At 49.7% G+C, this 16819-nt stretch overlaps 1 protein-coding gene across 7 annotated transcripts in view; it reads left to right on the forward strand.

Moving 5' to 3' along the window:
- Window positions 1-16819, forward strand: part of DOCK7 (dedicator of cytokinesis 7) — a gene marked incomplete at both ends in the record, with an annotated part of 107117 nt that continues 90298 nt past the window's right edge. For all 7 annotated transcript variants that reach the window (XM_084266022.1, XM_084266019.1, XM_084266018.1 and 4 more), the window contains 2 exons: window positions 1-38; window positions 9514-9619. In XM_084266022.1, the coding sequence (XP_084122148.1) occupies window positions 1-38; window positions 9514-9619 (144 nt within the window). The remainder of the gene's footprint in view (window positions 39-9513; window positions 9620-16819) is intronic.

Genomic DNA, 16819 nt, shown 5'->3' on the forward strand with positions numbered 1-16819 from the left:
ATGGCCGAGCGCCGCGCCTTCGCCCAGAAAATCAGCAGGTAGCGCGGCCACGGAGCGCAGCGCGCCCGGTCCCGGCGTTGGGCGTGGGGAGGGGCGGGCTGCCGGGCCCGGCTGGAGCGGGAGGGAAGGGAAGCGGGAAGGGGGGCGAGTCCGCCGCACCCCTGAGGAGCGAACGGGCCCGGCGCGGCCCGCGGGCTGCTGCCGCCTTCCCGGGCCTTCGGACTGCTGACAGGGCGCCCGCACGGCGCCGGGCCGAGCCGAGCCGCACCGGGGCCGGGCTGCCGCGCTGGGCCTTCCCTGAGCAGCTTCCCGGGCCGAGCCGCCGGGCAGAGTCCGCCCAGGCCGGCGCCGCGGGGCTGCGGTTCCTCTCGCCCGCAACAAAGGGGTGGCGGTGGCGGGTGGGGGGGAAGATGCGGCCGTGTGTGTGTGTGTGTGCGCCGCCTCACCCCGTGCCGCTTCCCTGAGGGAAGGAGAGAGGAAAGGGGGGGGGGGGGAGGGGGGAGTGGAGGGAAGGCGAAGGAAAAGAGCTGTTTAATTCAGCTCCCTGCGAACAAAAGGCCGGCCGGGCGCATTGTGCGGTCCCCTTTCCCCGCACAATGGGCGGCACGGCGCTCCCGGCAGCGCGGCGAGCGTTTTCCTGCCGCTGCGGGGGTTCCGGAGCCTGGCCCCGGCTGCCGTGGCCCTTGGTCATCCCTCCTCTGCCTGCGACGGGCGGTCGGAGAGCTCGGCCGGGCGCTGATGCGCCCGGCCGGGCTCTCCGGCCGCCCGTCGCCCCCCGCACCTGGGAGCAGCAACCCTGCCTGCTCGCTTCCTGCCTTCCCGCAGCACGGAGGGAACAGTTCCGTGCCTTTCGTGAGCGATAGGCAGCTGGTTTAATGCTAGTACAGCTCCTCGGGCACGCAGAGCAATAGCGGCGATGCTTGTGGTGTTAAGCAGCCGTGTATTTTACAGGGTTTCGGGGATTCGGGTTTGGTTTGTTGGGGGTTTTTGGGTTTGTTTTGCTTAAAGGAGGAATGTTTGTAAGAGGTCACAGAGTGTTGGGAGTTGGAAGGGACCTCGAAAGATCATCTAGTTCAACCCCCCTGCCAGAGCAGGATCACCCAGACTAAATCCCACAGGAACACATCCAGGCAGGTTTGAATGTCTCCAGAGAAGGAGACTCCACAGCCTCTCTGGGCAGCCTGTCCCAGTGCTCTGTCACCCTCACAGTGACAAAGTTCCTCCTGACATTCACATGGAACTTCCTCTGCTCCAGCTTGAACCCGCTGCCCCTTGGCCTGTCACTGGCCATCACTGAGAAGAGCCTACCATCTGCTAATACCAGGTTTCTGCAGATCTATATTGCATGTCTAGGTGTGTGGTTCCAGGTGGGACCTGCAGTTTTTCTGGTGGGGGTCTGACCAGATAGCCTTTGGTGACCTTGCTGTAACTAGCAGCAGAGTGAAAGTGGGTACTGTTGGTTTTGCTGGCACTGCTGAGGAGGCTGCAGGCAGTAGTGAAAGGAGTATTGCTTTTGTGCCATTAAATGAGGAAACCATAGGTACAAGTAGTTGTAGTTACAGAAGCTGTCATGAGAAGGGTCCTGGAACAAAGAAAAAGGTGAAAGGAAAAGGCACCAGCCAGGGCATTAATGAGGCAAATCAAGGTCTCGGGAATGGAGACACCTGGGTTTGCTGCCAGACCGTTTCTCCTGCTTCTTGATTGTAGTCATAGAAAGCCACAGGATATTCAAGTGCTAGAAGTGAGAGGGAGAGAAGAATCTGCAGCCCCGGCAGGATGTTGAACAGGATGGTCCTGGGGTGACCCTTGCGGGTGCTCACAATGTTTCTGCCTGTCAGGAGCCAGCTGTGTGCAGTAAGCTCAACAGTGGGACAGATGTGCCACCTTTCTTGTACCCTTCGATCTGATCCACGCAGTGTGCTGTCAAAGCAGATGTCAGTGGGGGGTGTGTGCAGGCAGAGGTGGTCTTTCCAACATGTCAGGTTCATTTGTGGAGCTTGCTGCTTGTGCAGGCTGTGCCTGCAGAAGGACCCATGAGGTCAGCTCCTCTGGGAGCAGGGCTTGTGCATCTCCAGCTTTGTCTTTTATGTTTGTTTATAAGACTGATGCATTTCTCTCTGGGATCTCCCATATTTTCCTGTTATCTTCCAAGAAATCTGAAGCTTCTGGTTCATGGACCAGTGCATGTGAATTCACATATTTGTGGGCAGAAGAGATGACGTACCCAGAGATGCCCAGGCTGAGCTGTAGCCCTTCTCCAGCTGACCCAGAATACGCTGCCATGAACGTTTACTCTTTCAGAAGACGAGAGATTCCAGCAAACGGAAGTCCCAGGGGCTGTGTTGGCGACTGCTGGAAGCCCTCCCCAGCTCCATTGTTTAAAGAAGAATAGATCCGTCGCATTTTCACACTCTGCCCTCCGGTTTGACTTACTCATCGAGGTCAACGTTGCATTTGTCTTATTCCCAGGAAGTAGCCACGCTGCTCTTGGTTTGCCTCGCAGCGTGCGATTCAAATGAGGTGTAATTCAGATCCGAGAGGGCAAATTACTTCTAAGACCTACCTAGGAAACAGATGAAAGCTTCTGAACTGGTGATTTCAGTAGTGAGAGGGGAAAAAAGAAGACAGACACGTGAGATGGGCTGTTCTGTTTCTTAGAAAGACCACAGATGTGGTTGTCGCTGCCCTGATTTACTCCCTGCGCGTCATCCAGTGTGGTGCACCTCAAGGCTGCACACACACATCTCCGGTGCCATGCGGCGTCTGCTTGCTGGCGCCTGGCATCTTTAAATCTTGGGCACAGCAGCTATCAGTGGCTGCTACAACAGCTTCCAAATGGTCTTTTTAAGACTTGACTGTTGCAAGGTGTCTTTCTGCCTGGGTCACGCTGTGTTTTGGTTGGAAGGCTTCAAACTGGAACAGATTTTTAGCTGAACTTTGGCCATCACATGCACTTGCTGATTCTTGATGGAGAAACTCCTGAGTTAAACTTCCTGTAGTGTGTTAATAATACCTGAAATCTTGCCTGACATCATTAATTTTTAATTGGAAATATATTGGTGGTAATTTTTTATTAAACTTAGAACATGTTCTTCTGCCTCTTCATAACACTCTGCAGCTGCCTGTGTGCCATCTCAGAGTAAGAACAGATGTACTTCTGTTCAGTGCCCCTGTGTAACTCTTGTGGTGTTTGGGGACTGGGGCAGAGTTAACAGCGGGCAGGATCCACACTGGCAGAAATGAAGTTCCCTCGTTAAGATGTCTCAGTAAAAGGTGAATGGTCCATAAGTTGTTCTGGAGGAGCCTCTGGAGGCAAGCAGAGGAGAAGGCTCTAGGGTTTTTTAGAGTTGGAGTACAGAGAAAGAAAAAAATTGCCCTTTAAACATCATGTGATGTCGTGTAGCCCTTCACATGAGCCCCTGTCTCAGTGCTGTGTCCTTCTGCTTGGACCACGCTGAGATGGGGGTTATATCCAGGAACCCAGAGCTGCTGCTTTAGTGACAGCGTTTTGAAAGTGTCTTTCCTTGGAAAGAGTTTTGCTTTTCCTTCAATGCTCCTGCAGCTAAAGAGGAACCTTCTGGCTTGGAAGAACATACCTGCCTTACCCTCTGTTTTGCTCTGCATTTCAGCCTTACAAAACCCAGAGTGTGATTTTTACCTCTGGTCTTTACTCTTGGGCTGAGAATTTTCAATTTTCCCATCCCCAGCCCTTGATGGAGCCTGAGGAAAATCCTTTTCACCCTCATGGGTCCAGCCCTTCTTTTGAGTGGGAAGGGAAGCCTCACAGAGTGGTGAAGCCTGCTGTCTGGGGCTGGGGGATCTTCAGCAAAGCCCTGGCTGAAAGGGGGTGTCCCTGCTCTCAGACATTCAGTGGTTTGGCAATTCCCCATCATCCAGGGCTCTGACATCATGCACAGACAGCTTTCTGGAGTAATCACAGCTTGTTGTCTTCACAACAAGGCGTTGAATCAAGGGGAAAACACTTCTGTTCGCTAAGTTCAGAGGTAGCACCTTCCTTCTGCTGAAGCTCCCTTTACCCTGGTCTGGTTCTGCAAAAGGTGACACTTTCGTGTTCATCTAGACCTTCCCCCTTGCAGCACCTGAGCGATGTGTCAGGGAGACTGACAGCCACCTTTGCCCAGCCTTGGGGGGGAACAGGGGTGGTGTGAAACCCACACCCACCGAGACGGGTAGCAAAGCTGTCACTGGCTTCCAGAGGTGCTGGATCAGGCCAGGGATGTAGTAGTCGCAGCAGGATGTTCATTGCCATCTCTTCCCACATCCAGATGCTATTTGCATTGTCAAAACACTGCCAGGGATAATGGGAAGTGCTTTTAATGGAAGCTTTGGAGCAGCTCTTTTCCGTTGCCCGAAAGCCCTGTGCATCTGCCCCTGTTCAGCTGCTGTGGGTGACTCGTGCAGGAGCCAGCAGCGCTCTGGGAAGCTTTGGAAAATCTCTTGACTGCTTAAAGCAAGTGAGGAGGGAGGGAGAACAGTTCATCTCCAGGGCTCTGCCACAAACCTGCTTCTTTGTACAAGGTTTCCTTGTTTGGTTGGGTTTTTTTTTAACGCGGGATGTGACTTTGATCTCCTGAGGAATCCAGTCCTGTGGTGATTTTCACAGTAAGGTGTCTCTGGAGCTCATTCCCTTCGCTGCAGCCTAGGGGGGATGCTTTCAGACTTAATAATCAAATATTATCAGAGGAGCCCCACAGGCAGCGTTGCACAGTGTTCTCTGTTTTAATCAATGCTGAGGAAAAAGAGGACATGGTGTTGCTCATCTTGTGTGTTAATTTAAGAACCCACACGTACCCTGCAGCGCTCAGGATCAGGCTGGGTATTTCCTCAGCTTTGGGTTGTAAATCAAACCCATTTCACTCAAAGGGGAAGGAGTTGACTCTGAAGGAAATAAGACGGAAACGAGACGTGGGGGTTTAGGAGGAAGGTTGCATCCCGGGCAGGGTAGCTCAAGGCTGGAGCTCCCCACCTCAAGTAGGTTCCCTCATCCACCGCGACACGTGCCTGGTGACTCAAGGCTGTGGTTCAAGCCTGGATGGAGCCACCCGTTCTGCAGGCAGGATTGTCCAGCCAGAGCATGTTGGGACAGAAGGATGTCTCAACTGCGGTGGCAAGACGGACGCAGCCAGCCAGTGCCACTCGTCTTTGGGGATGCTGACATGAGTGTAGGGCATGTGATAGGATGGATGCCTCCAGCCCTCTGTGGAGTTGTATGCCAGTGAGCCAGCTGAACAAAGGGGGATGTTTTCACTTTAAAAAGTAAACTCTGTAAATACAGTTTTCTCTGCTGCTGAGAGAGAACAAGCAGCTTCGCTATGGGCTGGCGCAGATGCCTCACTGTACCAGGCTGTCCTTCTGGAGAGGCAAAGGCTGGCTGAATGCGGAGTCGCTGCACGTGACACACAAGATGAGCAGCAGGCAGGAGTAACTGTGTTGTAATTAGAGTGAATGGGAGAAACAAACAATTTGCATTGCTCTTTGAAGGTGGGGAGGGCTACGGAAAAGAGACTTCCTCAGATCTCCGTGGCAGATGATCTAGATGACTGTATCCTGACCCACCTTCTCGGTGAAAGGGAAGAGGTCTTAACCTTGCTTGGCGTAACTGCACGGGTCTCAGTGAGCCTTTCCTTGGGGAAAAAAAGGCAAAAAGAAGAACTGGTGTTTCCAGTACACTGCCTGAGCTAAAAGAAAAAGGAAGAATTTTTGGTTTTGATGGGGTAGGCTACATAGAAACAGAAGTGATTTTTGGGTGTAGTAAAGTACCGTGGAAGTGCAAACAAATGGTTTCATTTTGTTACTTGCAGCTCAGAGCACTTTGAGATTGACCAGTCTTGTTTTGCTTTAGAAGCTAAGTTCCAAGGGGATTTTTTTCTTCTCCTTTGTATTTGTTGTGTTTTTTTTATTCTCATGAACCACATGCACACACAATAATTAACCAGTGAAGAAGGTCAGAAAGGAAGCGACTGGGAAAGATGTACTTTAAACACAGACATGATTGGGGCTGTGGGCTGTAATTAACTGGAATGTTTGTCTAAAGAGCCCAGGTTACGTGTTGAATCTAAGACAGTTATTACAGAGACAGTTTTTTGTTCGTCCTTTTAATTATCAAGAGCTGTAATGACCCTTCATCTCTGCCAAATGAATTTTCCTTTCTTCATTTGGAGGCTATTTTAAGATGTGTTTCTCTTTTCGGGTTGGGCTTGGTGTAGCACACTTTGTAACCCAAGTTGGTTTAGGAAGCGTAGCTTCTAGTTAGAAGTATTCTCTGTTCAGGGTTATATCATGAACTTACTAGTCCTGATTAGATGGAGTTTGTCACGGACAAACAGCTTTTCAAAAGGGAGGAGGAGAAGGCAAGTGTATTGTGGGTTTTAGGGGAAACTGTGAATGTCTGTGATGAAGCCATGAGAAAGCAGCCCTAAAAGTAGCCAGCTGAGGTGTTTTCTCCATAGGAAGATACTCATCTGGTTCTACAAGGCCCTGGTCAGGCTTTATCTGGAGCAATTAGCCTGAAGCACAGGGTGTTAAAAGGTGTGGTTGCCACCTGGAACAGATTTGGAGAAGATCCATCAGGGTGATGGAGGGAGCAGAAAGCCTGTTGCAGGATCTGACCTTTAGCTTTGCAGAAGGAAGGGGATACATTGACTTTTGTGAATACCTTGCAGGTAGGAAGGGGTGGCAGGAGGGCTGTTGAGCCTGACGATGTTGGCATGGAATCAAACGGGTATAGATTACCCATAAATACAGTTGGTGTTCAGGTTACACTGGAAGATGGTTTTCAAATGTCAAAAGCATGGTGCTTTGCAGTAGGGAAAATGGTTTTGAGTACACTTGTGGTTGCAGTGATGCAGAAAGGTGGCCAACAAGAGCTGTGGAGCAGACTGCAGGCTTGGAGTAAGTAGTGGTAAGTCCTGCGGACTCCACGTTGGGCTTTCAGACAGCAGCCAGTTACTTCGTGTGGGGAGAGGGTTGATTAAGCTGGAGAGGTGGGACCACTTCAGTCTTGAAAGTAGTGATGTTGTCTTGGTCAAACCACTGGAAGTTCAGTTCAGTTCTGACTCTCTGATCATGCTTCAGGGGAATTTTTAATATGCAGTGAGGTTATTAATGGGGCTGCAACACGGAGCAGCTGTTGATGTTCAGCACGTGGTCCGAAGGCGCACAGGTCAGTGCCACCCTTTGGTGTTGCCATGTTTCTTCCCTTGTTGCATCAAATGACCTTTTCCTTAGGGATGCTGCCAGCCAGGGCTGTAACATCCAAACTAACTCGTGGTGCCCCTGAGCAACGCTGTTGCAGCTGGGCTTGCTTCTGTTTCAAGCTGGGTTAAAGTGTAGCTGGAGTTGAGGGAGTATGGGCAGGCTGTACTCCAAACACAGCGCAGCTCCCACCGCTACGGAGCTGCCTCTTGGGCTCCATCGCCGAGCACGGCCCGGGCTTGGAAGGAGCCACCACACTCAGGAGGAGCACCCTGAGTACTGCAGCTCAGCATCCCCAGTGGTTTCACAGCTGAGGACACGTTTTCCACCTCTGACTATACATTCTGCCTGGAAGCAGTGTGTGTCTCTTGAAAAGGGGGAAAGATTTTTAGTTGTTTCCTGAGTTGTGCTGCATGGTGACACGTGGGTTCTGATTCTTCCTGCCAGCCATGAAGAACCCTTACATGCACTGAGCAAGAGGTTGGGTCTAAAGCAGAGGTCGTCTGGAACCTGGGGCAAGCTTTTGTGTCTCACCAGCCGCGGAAGTGTAGTGTTTTCCATGCCAAGCAGCATTTTAATACATCCCAAATTCTCCTGTAAATGCTAGCAGCACGCATGGTTCATCCTCTAGAGTGTGTGTGTGTGTGTGTATGGTGAGAGCAGGGAAGAGGGTTCTTCCAAGGTCCATCAGTCAGCCTGAGTGTTGGCCATCCCCAGCAGCAGCTGTTTGGGCTGCTCTCAAAAGCCACCCTCCAGAAGTGAAAACACCATCTCCTGTGGATAAAGGCAAACATGAAGCAGATGATTTCTTGCAGCCAGAATACATAAAACTTTTTTTTTTATTATTCTTTCTGCAGCCCAGTTTTTAAAAAAGACAAAATAACGCTTCCCCTAGCTAATCTTACTGCCCTCCTCTTGCCTGAGGAAACATCTATTAATGGCCTCAAGCTGCGCCAGGACAGGGTCAGACATTGGGAAAAAAATCCTCACCAAAAGGGTTATCGGGCACTGGAACAGGCTGCCCAGGGAGGGGGTTGAGTCACTGACCCTGGATGTGTTTAACAGATGGGGAGATGAGGTGCTCAGGGATATGGGTTGGTAGAGGATGGGTACAGTTGGACTTGGCGATCTCAAGGGTCTTTTCCAACCTGCTGATTCTGTGATCTGCTCTCCATGGCAGCTTGGTTGTCCCAGCTAGTTCCCTTTTAGAGTTCCCTTCTCTTTGATCGACATCAGTTGCCTCCACCTGCCCCCATTCCTGCCTACTGGTGTCCCCTGCCACAGCAGTCCCCAAGCTAGGTGTCCACCCCAATCCCAACATTTTACTCTGGGGAGGTTTAACCATCTTTCTGTGATGTGACAGGGTTTCAGCAGCTCATGCACCATGCTGATAGGCAGCATGTTCCCCCCAAGTAAGATCAGGAGCGAATCTGTTAGCCGTGACGTTGTTCCTGCAGAGATCAGTGATACAGCAGAAGGATACTTGCCCTGACCAGCCCCATGTCACCTTTGTTACACACTGGTTGTCATCTCCTTGGAGCTGGGACCTTGCAGAGCAGACCACAGTGCTGCAGTGTGGTGAATGGTATTTGGTAAGGGGATTGCTGGAACAGGCTGCCCAGAGAGCTGGTGGATGCCTTGTCCCTGGAGGCGTTCAAGGTCAGGTTGGATGGAGCCCTGGGCAACCTCGTTTCAATCCACTCAGTTGGGGGGTTGGACTTGTTCTTTTGAGGTCCCTTCCAACCCTAACAATTCTGTGATTCTCAAGTGAGACTGCTTTCCTGCCCCTGGGCTGGGTGTCGAAGGGGTTGGATACTGGGTGGGAAGTGGCTGCCAGTGCTCATCTCTGTGACTGCAAAGGCCTAAAATTGGCAAGGGATGAAAATGAGAGAGCAGAGCACAGGAGCAGGTGTGTGACCAGGCTTGGAACCACTGAGGAGTGCAACAAGCACAGGAGGTAAGCCTTCCTTAGTAGGAACTGGAAAGATCCTGCCAGGAGCAAGCTGATTTGTGCTCAGTCACATGTGCATTGAATGGCCATGGGTGTGCATGGAAGAGCAGTTCAGGAAAGGAAAATACTGGAATTGCTGTGAAGAATGTGTGTGTGCAGCCCTGCAAGAGGGGCATTTCTCCAGGGGGTTCATGTCCAAGGTCCATTCTCACCAGCTGCTGACACTCCTACGCCAACCAGTGCACTGAGGGGTTGGTTTCACTCCAGCAGAGGTGTGAAGTGTGTGTGACACATCCTCTTCACTGGAGTTCTTTCACAGAGATAATGTTGTCCCTGTCTCCTTCCAGAACTGTAGCTGCCGAAGTCAGAAAGCAGATCTCAGGGCAGTATGGAGGATCTCCCCAGCTTCTCAAAAACCTCAATATTGGAGGCAGTGTCTCTCATCACACAACTGTAAGTAATGCTTGGGACGTGGAAGAGTGGAGAAGGTGTGTGTTGGGATTTTGATTACCATTTGGAAAGAAATTGCAGTGCTTGTTCCCATGCTGGCAGGTTGTTGACATGAGTGGCCCTGGTAACACCAAGGAAAATAATTCCATGCAAAACCTGCTAATTTAGGAGGTCCCCATCCTGCAAACCAGCTGGCATGGCCGAGGCTTGGTGTTTCTGCAGTATCTTTGTAGGACACAGGGGCTCCTGTGACTGGATCTGAGTTGTTTTACCCAGGAGAGCCTGGACTGAGTATTAAATTTCACATGCAGAGGTCTGTGCAAGCTCATGCACTCAGGCAGCCGTGTTCTTGGGTCTCTTGTCATTCTTGAGAGTGTGACCACAGTGGCAGTTACAAAGCTCATCTGTTCTTCAGAGAGATTTTCAATGTTGTTGTGGAAGCTGAATGTGGTTGTTCCTCAGGAATGTCTGTTTACTTACAAGTTTACAGTCCACTTTCAAGAGTGGCTGCAATGTAGGCTAAATCCTCAGAATTGCTCTCTCTGAAGTCAGATTTTCTTGTGTTGCCTACCAGTAACCTTCCAAATTTATTCAGCGTGGTAGTAAAAACTTCAGGAGCTCAGCAAACTTCAGGACAGAACTGTGGTTTTGGAGGTGTTCCTTTGACTTGGGTGGTTGCTCTGGGTTGTAGCAGTTTCTTTTGTGGCAGTCAGCTTAGAAAACAGATACTGTAGCATCTTGTTTTCTTCAGAGAGGGTTGATGAGGTCAGGCAGTACTGGAAATGCACCCTGGGCTCCATAGTCTGTGCAAGTCTGGTTTACCAGAGTCCTCCTGTTGTTTTGGAGTAGGTCCTGTAGTTTCCTCTGCAGAGTTTCCTGCAGAGTTCATGTTCTGCTCTGAGCCCATCATAAGGCATTAAAGCTTTTTCATACAGAGTGCAAATGCATCCTCAGAGCTACTATGATCTCAGGAGGGATCTCCAGGGCTAAGCTGACCCTTAGCTTAGAAGAATGACTTCACTGCAGGCTGAAAATTCATCTTTAAGGACACCCGGCTGTGCCAGAGTCAGTGGGGATTGAAGAGGGCTGGAGTTCCCTCCACATCAGCTGTGTGAGCACAAGGAGACTGGAATGCTGGCTTTGTCAGCTCCTTAATGGTGAGTGAGCAGGAAGGAGGAGGGGTTAATGAGAGCGGTGTGTCCAGGGCTAATGCTTTATCGCAGGGATCTCTGTAGGGGTGTGGAATGATAATGCAAAGCCCTGACTTGGCAGTTCTGTGTGGTCTTTTGCATAATCCAGCATTAGGCAATGGGGAGGGACCCCTGCTATTAGCTGTGTACACTGGATGGAGTGCTCGGGGTCACTGAATCCACTTCCCTGCAGCAATGGATAGCTGAGGAATAGATGTCTGCCTTGGAAGGTCCCCTTGGATGTCCATCCCACAAACTTCACTTGTCTAGCTCGTGGCTTCATTTTGGAATGAGTCCTCTAAATTGCCTTTCTACTCCCACTGTTTTCATAAAGCAAGGTCTCTTCTGTGTACCTCTGCAAGCTGCTCCTCAGCCAGCCATATTTTTAATAACTGTCTTTTCCTTTCATTCTAAATTGTCTCTTCCACTTTTTCCTTTTGTGGCTGCCCCATCCCTGGAGGTGTTTAAGGCTGGGTCAGATGGTGCGGGTGTCCCTGCCCATGGCAAGGGGTTGGAACTAGATGATCTTTGAGGTCCTTTCCAACCCAAAGCACTCTGTGATTCTATGATTCTTCCTATTTCTAAGTTTTTTCTGTTCCACCAGCATCCAAGTGTGCAGTGCACAAAGCTGTGGCCCTCTTAATCTTCACGTGTAATTCTTAATGCAGGACCACATTTGTTGGTCACAGCATCACCAGCCCTGTCATCAGTTCTGCTGTCTCTCCTTATCCTGCTGCTGTTTTGTGTTTTCAAATCAATACATGCAAGAATCTGTAAGAATCCTGGAAAAGGTCATGCTAGCTGGGAGAGCAGGCTCTGAGCCTTTCCTATCAAACCTCATTGTATGATGGTTGATGTGATAAGCTCCCAGTTTGTCATGTTAAATTCTGTGCTGAGCAGAGATGCTCTTCAGAAGCATAATTAACATGGAGTGATAGTTTGTAGGAGATAGTCTGTAGGAAAAGTATGTTTAGTGGAGTCGTGAGTCTGTATCCTAAGGCTGCATAATGTGACAAGTGCTTGTGCTGAGTTTTGGGTTAATTTCTCTCCCTTAGGCATTCATCAGGATCTGCTGTGCCTGCCCATCCTGGTTTGCTAACAAACATTATGCAGAGAGAAAGCATTACTGCTGTGAGGCCCACATAGCTTTTTGCTCTGGAAAAGTCCTGAAGTTCCTGTGTCATTAGGCTTTGTCAGAGAAGAAATCAAAGGCCCTGAGCCTGCGTGGCAGCTTCCTGTAGCCATACTGGTTTGAAAGCCTAGAGTAAGCCGTGTAGTGTGGGCTTCAGTAGGAAACCTGTGGTAACATCAGTGGATGTTTTAATAGTGATACTTTAATTCAGTGATTGGGTTTTGTGTGTGTAGCTCCACAGCAGCAGCGAGTTGCACAGAGTGTGCAGCACAGACCTGGAACGCTTCTGGTGAGAATGCAGATGTGGTCTGTCCTACACAGTGCATCTTGCTCATCATGTTGAGCACTTGCTTGGGTAGTTATGGTCCAGATAAGCACTGATATTCTGTTGACAGTGGCTGCTTATGGTCATTCGCCCCAGAGTCTTAAACATGCAGTGCAGTGATGGTGTTTTCATGGAGGGGATCTTGCTCTTGTAAAGGAAGAGCCCTCAGCACTGCATGGTTGGGCTTTTACTTTCTTGGTGACTGAAGCCAGTGCAGGGACTTCTCACACTCAGCAGGCTTGCAGGTGGTTGAACCTGGGATAAATGCAAAAACCCCCTAGCTGAATTTCAGCAAGTCCCTTCCCTTCTGCTTCACGAGCAGCAGACAGAATGCTGCCAGAACTGTTACTAATTTAGTATCTGGCAGAGCTGGAGAGAAGACGCTGCTTTCAGATGACAATACATGAGCTTGCAGTTCGCCCTTGCCAGCCTCCACCCTTCTGCCACTTCAAGAGCAGCATTTTAGTTGCACGTGCCTCAAGCCACAGATCCGGGTCCAAAGCCTTCAGAGGCTCTGCTTGTATAACCACACGTGCTGAACTGGGACTCCTCACAGGATGCAGCACCCAGCTTTTATTTTTGAAATCTGGAACAGAAGGCACTGCCAGTTTGTTCCTGGGGAGTAGGAGCTGGTAAGGCCGTCGAGATAGATAAAGGAGATTTTATTTTTTGAAGTTCCTTTTGCAAGTCTCTCTGAGCCCACTGGTAGATTAAGTGTGTGCTTGCACCTTGCTGCACTCAGTTTTGGTGCATCGAGAGGTTCACCATTCCCTGGTGACCCGGACCTGGGCTTAGAATCACAGATCACAGGGGTTGGAAGGGACCTCCAGAGCCCATGGGGTCCAACCCCCTGCCAAAGCAGGGTCCCTAGGACAGGGCACACAGGGCAGTGTCCAGACGGGGCTGGAATCTCTCCAGAGAAGGAGACTCCACACCCCCTGGGCAGCCTGTCCCAGGGCTCCCTCACCGTCACCGGGAAGAAGTTCTTCCCCAGATTGGTGAGGAACTCCCTGTGCTCCAACTTGAGGCCATTGCCCCTTGTCCTGTCTCCACAGACCACTGAAAATGGGCCATTTCCCCATGAGGCTTCCCACCTCTGAGCTCACTGGTTGACCACACCAAAAGCAGAGAGTATGTGCCTCCTCTCAAACAATTCCCCAGCATCTTGCAGGATGGGGTGTCTGCTTTGCTTTTTGATGAACCAGGCTGTTTCCCATGGGCTGTTACAATCCTGTGTGACTAACCACTTGTTTTTCTCTCCAAGTTGTATTTTTTCTGTTGAGCAGCTCCTTGTGCTGCAGTGCTTGTGAGCTCTGGCTGCTCACTGGTCATTTCTGCTTGTTGCCACACGCTGCAGCATGGCAGGGACCTGATTCCTCTCTGGATCTCTGCACTGGTGTCACCTGGATGAAGCTGGATTGTCGGACAGGAGCATGATTTACTGTTGAAGTGACCCAAAGATTTCTCTGAATCTTGGTGTTCCTCCCTTGGTTTGCTGTTTTATGGCTGCTTTGGTGTAGGAAGACAGAGTTTCTGGTTTGTATCTGCAAATGGACTCCTTTTCTCTGTATGCACTGTCCCTTTTATGAGGGAGGTGATGCTATTGAAGGACAAAAAGCAATCAACAGGTATCTGGACCTTTCTCCAGTTGTAGCCCAGCTGTTCCTGTGTCTTGTTCTACATTCAGACTTTTAGTGCCTGAAGGGAGCTTATAAACAGGAGGGGAATCAGCTTTTTAAAAGGGTAGATAATGGCAGGACAAGGGGGATGGATTAAAGCTAAAGGAAGGAAGGTTTAAATTAGATATTAGGGGGAAGTTCTTTACAGAGAGAGTGGCAAGGGGCTGGAAGGGGCTGCCCAGAGAGGTGGTGGATGCCCCGTCCCTGGGGGTGTTCAAGGCCAGGTTGGATGGGGCCCTGGGCAACCTTGTGTAGCTCCAGGCCTGGAGTTTGGTGTCCCTGCCTGTGGCAGGGGGGTTGGAACTGTGTGGTCCTTGGGGTCCCTTCCAACCCAGACCAGTCTGTGATTCTATGATTCAGCAACTTTTGTTGCTTAATGATATTTGTATCTTCCAAATTAGGTAAAGACTAATGGAATCTTGGATTTGTGAATACTTTGCTTTTGAGTGCCAAAATGTGTCGTTGGAATGGCTTTGGTTGTTGTCCAAAACTTGGTGGTTTTTTCTCATAAGAAAACTCTCTTACTATGATTTCTTTTTAATCTTTAGACATACATTTTAATTAGAAGAGCAGTGTTTCCCAGAGCTTGCTGATAAGCAGAGTGAATGTGAACTCAGTTGCCTCACAGAAAAATCACAGCTGCTTCCAAAGGATTCAGGGTAATATTTCCTGTCTGATGGTGTATGTTACGGGTGTAGTTGAATGTTAGTGAGGGGGAACACTGTTACAAGGGATGCTAATTAGCCTGGGAATAAAGGGGTCTGAATCCTTGGACATGATGTGATCTGACCACATCTTCTCTCAGTGCTCCATTTTCTGCCTGTAAAACAGAGGTGCTGACATTTCCCTGTCGGTGTAAAGCACTGCTGGGTTTATGGGCATTATGTGGGCTAATTGAAGCTTTGTCTTGGATTTATTGGATGCCAGACTTTGGTTGTGTATTCAAAGATAGCATCTAATTATTCAACAAGAGAATATAGGTTCCTTTGTATATATTCATTGTTTAGCTTAGCATCATTTAAAAGGAGAAGAAAGGATAATTTGTGCAAATGAATGGAAAACATGACAGTATCCTATGCAGCATAGAAAAGGGTGTTTTGAAGTGTTCAGAGCCAAGTAATTTTATCACCAAAATCACTAAAATGAGAAGGAAAATGAGCCAAGCCTTAATGCTTAGTGACTCCCATTAGATGTATTTCCTGGTGGTTTTGCCCTGCCTGGCTGAATGGTCTATCCCTGTCAGACAGGGGAGGATGGGAGAGGCGTCCACATCCTCTTCCCTGCCTCCTCCCATCAGGGCTTACTCACAGTTAACTGCTCTGGTGCAGGCACTTTCTTTTGGGAAGTAAAACTGCTCCATGCTGGTTCTGAACTCTGTAGTGAGTCCTGTTGCAGAGATCAGGAGTATTTCATACATTAAGTTGGTGAGTCTGGTGTCCACTGACAGGTTGTTGAGTCCATTTATCTGCAGTAACTTGAGCAGTTTGTGTGTCAGCAGAGATCACAGAATCACAGGGGTTGGAAGGGACCTCCAGAGCCCATGGGGTCCAACCCCCTGCCAAAGCAGGGTCCCTAGGACAGGGCACACAGGGCGGCATCCAGATGGGGCTGGAATCTCTCCAGAGAAGGAGACTCCACACCCCCTGGGCAGCCTGTCCCAGGGCTCCCTCACCCTCACTGGGAAGAAGTTCCTCCCCAGATTGGTGTGGAACTCCCTGTGCTCCAACTTGAGCCCATTGCCCCTTGTCCTGTCCCCACAGACACTGATCAGAGGCTGCCCATGTCCCCCCGTGTCCCACACTTCAGATATTTATAAACAATAATAAGATCCCCTCTCGGTCTTCTTCTCTCCAGGCTGAACAGCCCCAGCTTACTCAGCCTTTAAACCAGTAAGATAACCAATCTTAACTAAATGTTATTATACCAAGTAAATTTTGCTGCTTAAAGGAAGCATTCATCACAGGCCAGTTAATAAATACTGAGAATCTAAAAAATGCCCTTAAATCCTCCCCTTTGTTTATTCACATTACTCACGACACTTCCTCTTCAGGAATAAAATGCATAAAGAAACTGATGATTAGTGAAAATGCTGCTAAAATCCTGACTTGCAAAAGACCTCAACATTGGATTGCAATTGCCTTGGAAACATGTTCAGCCCAAGTCCTCTTGGTCTGCTTACTGGGTCCCTCACGGTCATGCAGCCACCTCCCAGCAAGCAGCAGTGATTGCTGCTTTGTGATGCTAACTTACAGCTGCTTTCTCCTTGGTGGTCATCACTGGCCTGGCCAGCACTGTCACTGCTGCTCGGGGGGCTCTGCAGAGCTCTAAGGAGACTGGGGGTCCTCTGTGCTCCCTGGAGCTGCGGCTGTCCTCTTGCTCTGCTCCTCAGCTAAATTGTGTAGGCAACTCTATGCAATGCCAGCTCTGGCATCTTCATCTGCCTCTGGTGAGTCCGTATGCCAGATAAATTGTCCACTGATAATTGAGATGTGACCATGCCAAGTATTTTCCCCTCAGAAGCTCATGGACATTCGTGGTTACGGCGGTTCAGACCCACCACGGTTTGCCTGTGTGAACCCTGAGGGATCCATCTCCGCTCATCTGATGCAGTGTTTCTGCCAGATGGGGAGTCTGTGATTTTTCTGCGGTCTCTGGTCAGGCTGTTTGGCTTTTTCATTTCTTTAATAATGGAGCTTTGATGTTTTTGTTGTCTCAGGCTCTGGGCTCTCCGTTTTGGCACAGTTTGTCAGAGGGTAGCTCTTCCAGATCAGGCTCGGCACTTGTGTTTTCTGTATCAAAGGCTTTATGTTCTTCAGATACTCTCTGGATGAAATTACATGATTCTTAGTCATCAAAGAAGATACTGTCTTTCTTCTT

This window comes from Gallinula chloropus (genome assembly GCF_964237585.1).
Source record: "Gallinula chloropus genome assembly, chromosome: 6".
NCBI classification, from domain to species: domain Eukaryota; kingdom Metazoa; phylum Chordata; class Aves; order Gruiformes; family Rallidae; genus Gallinula; species Gallinula chloropus.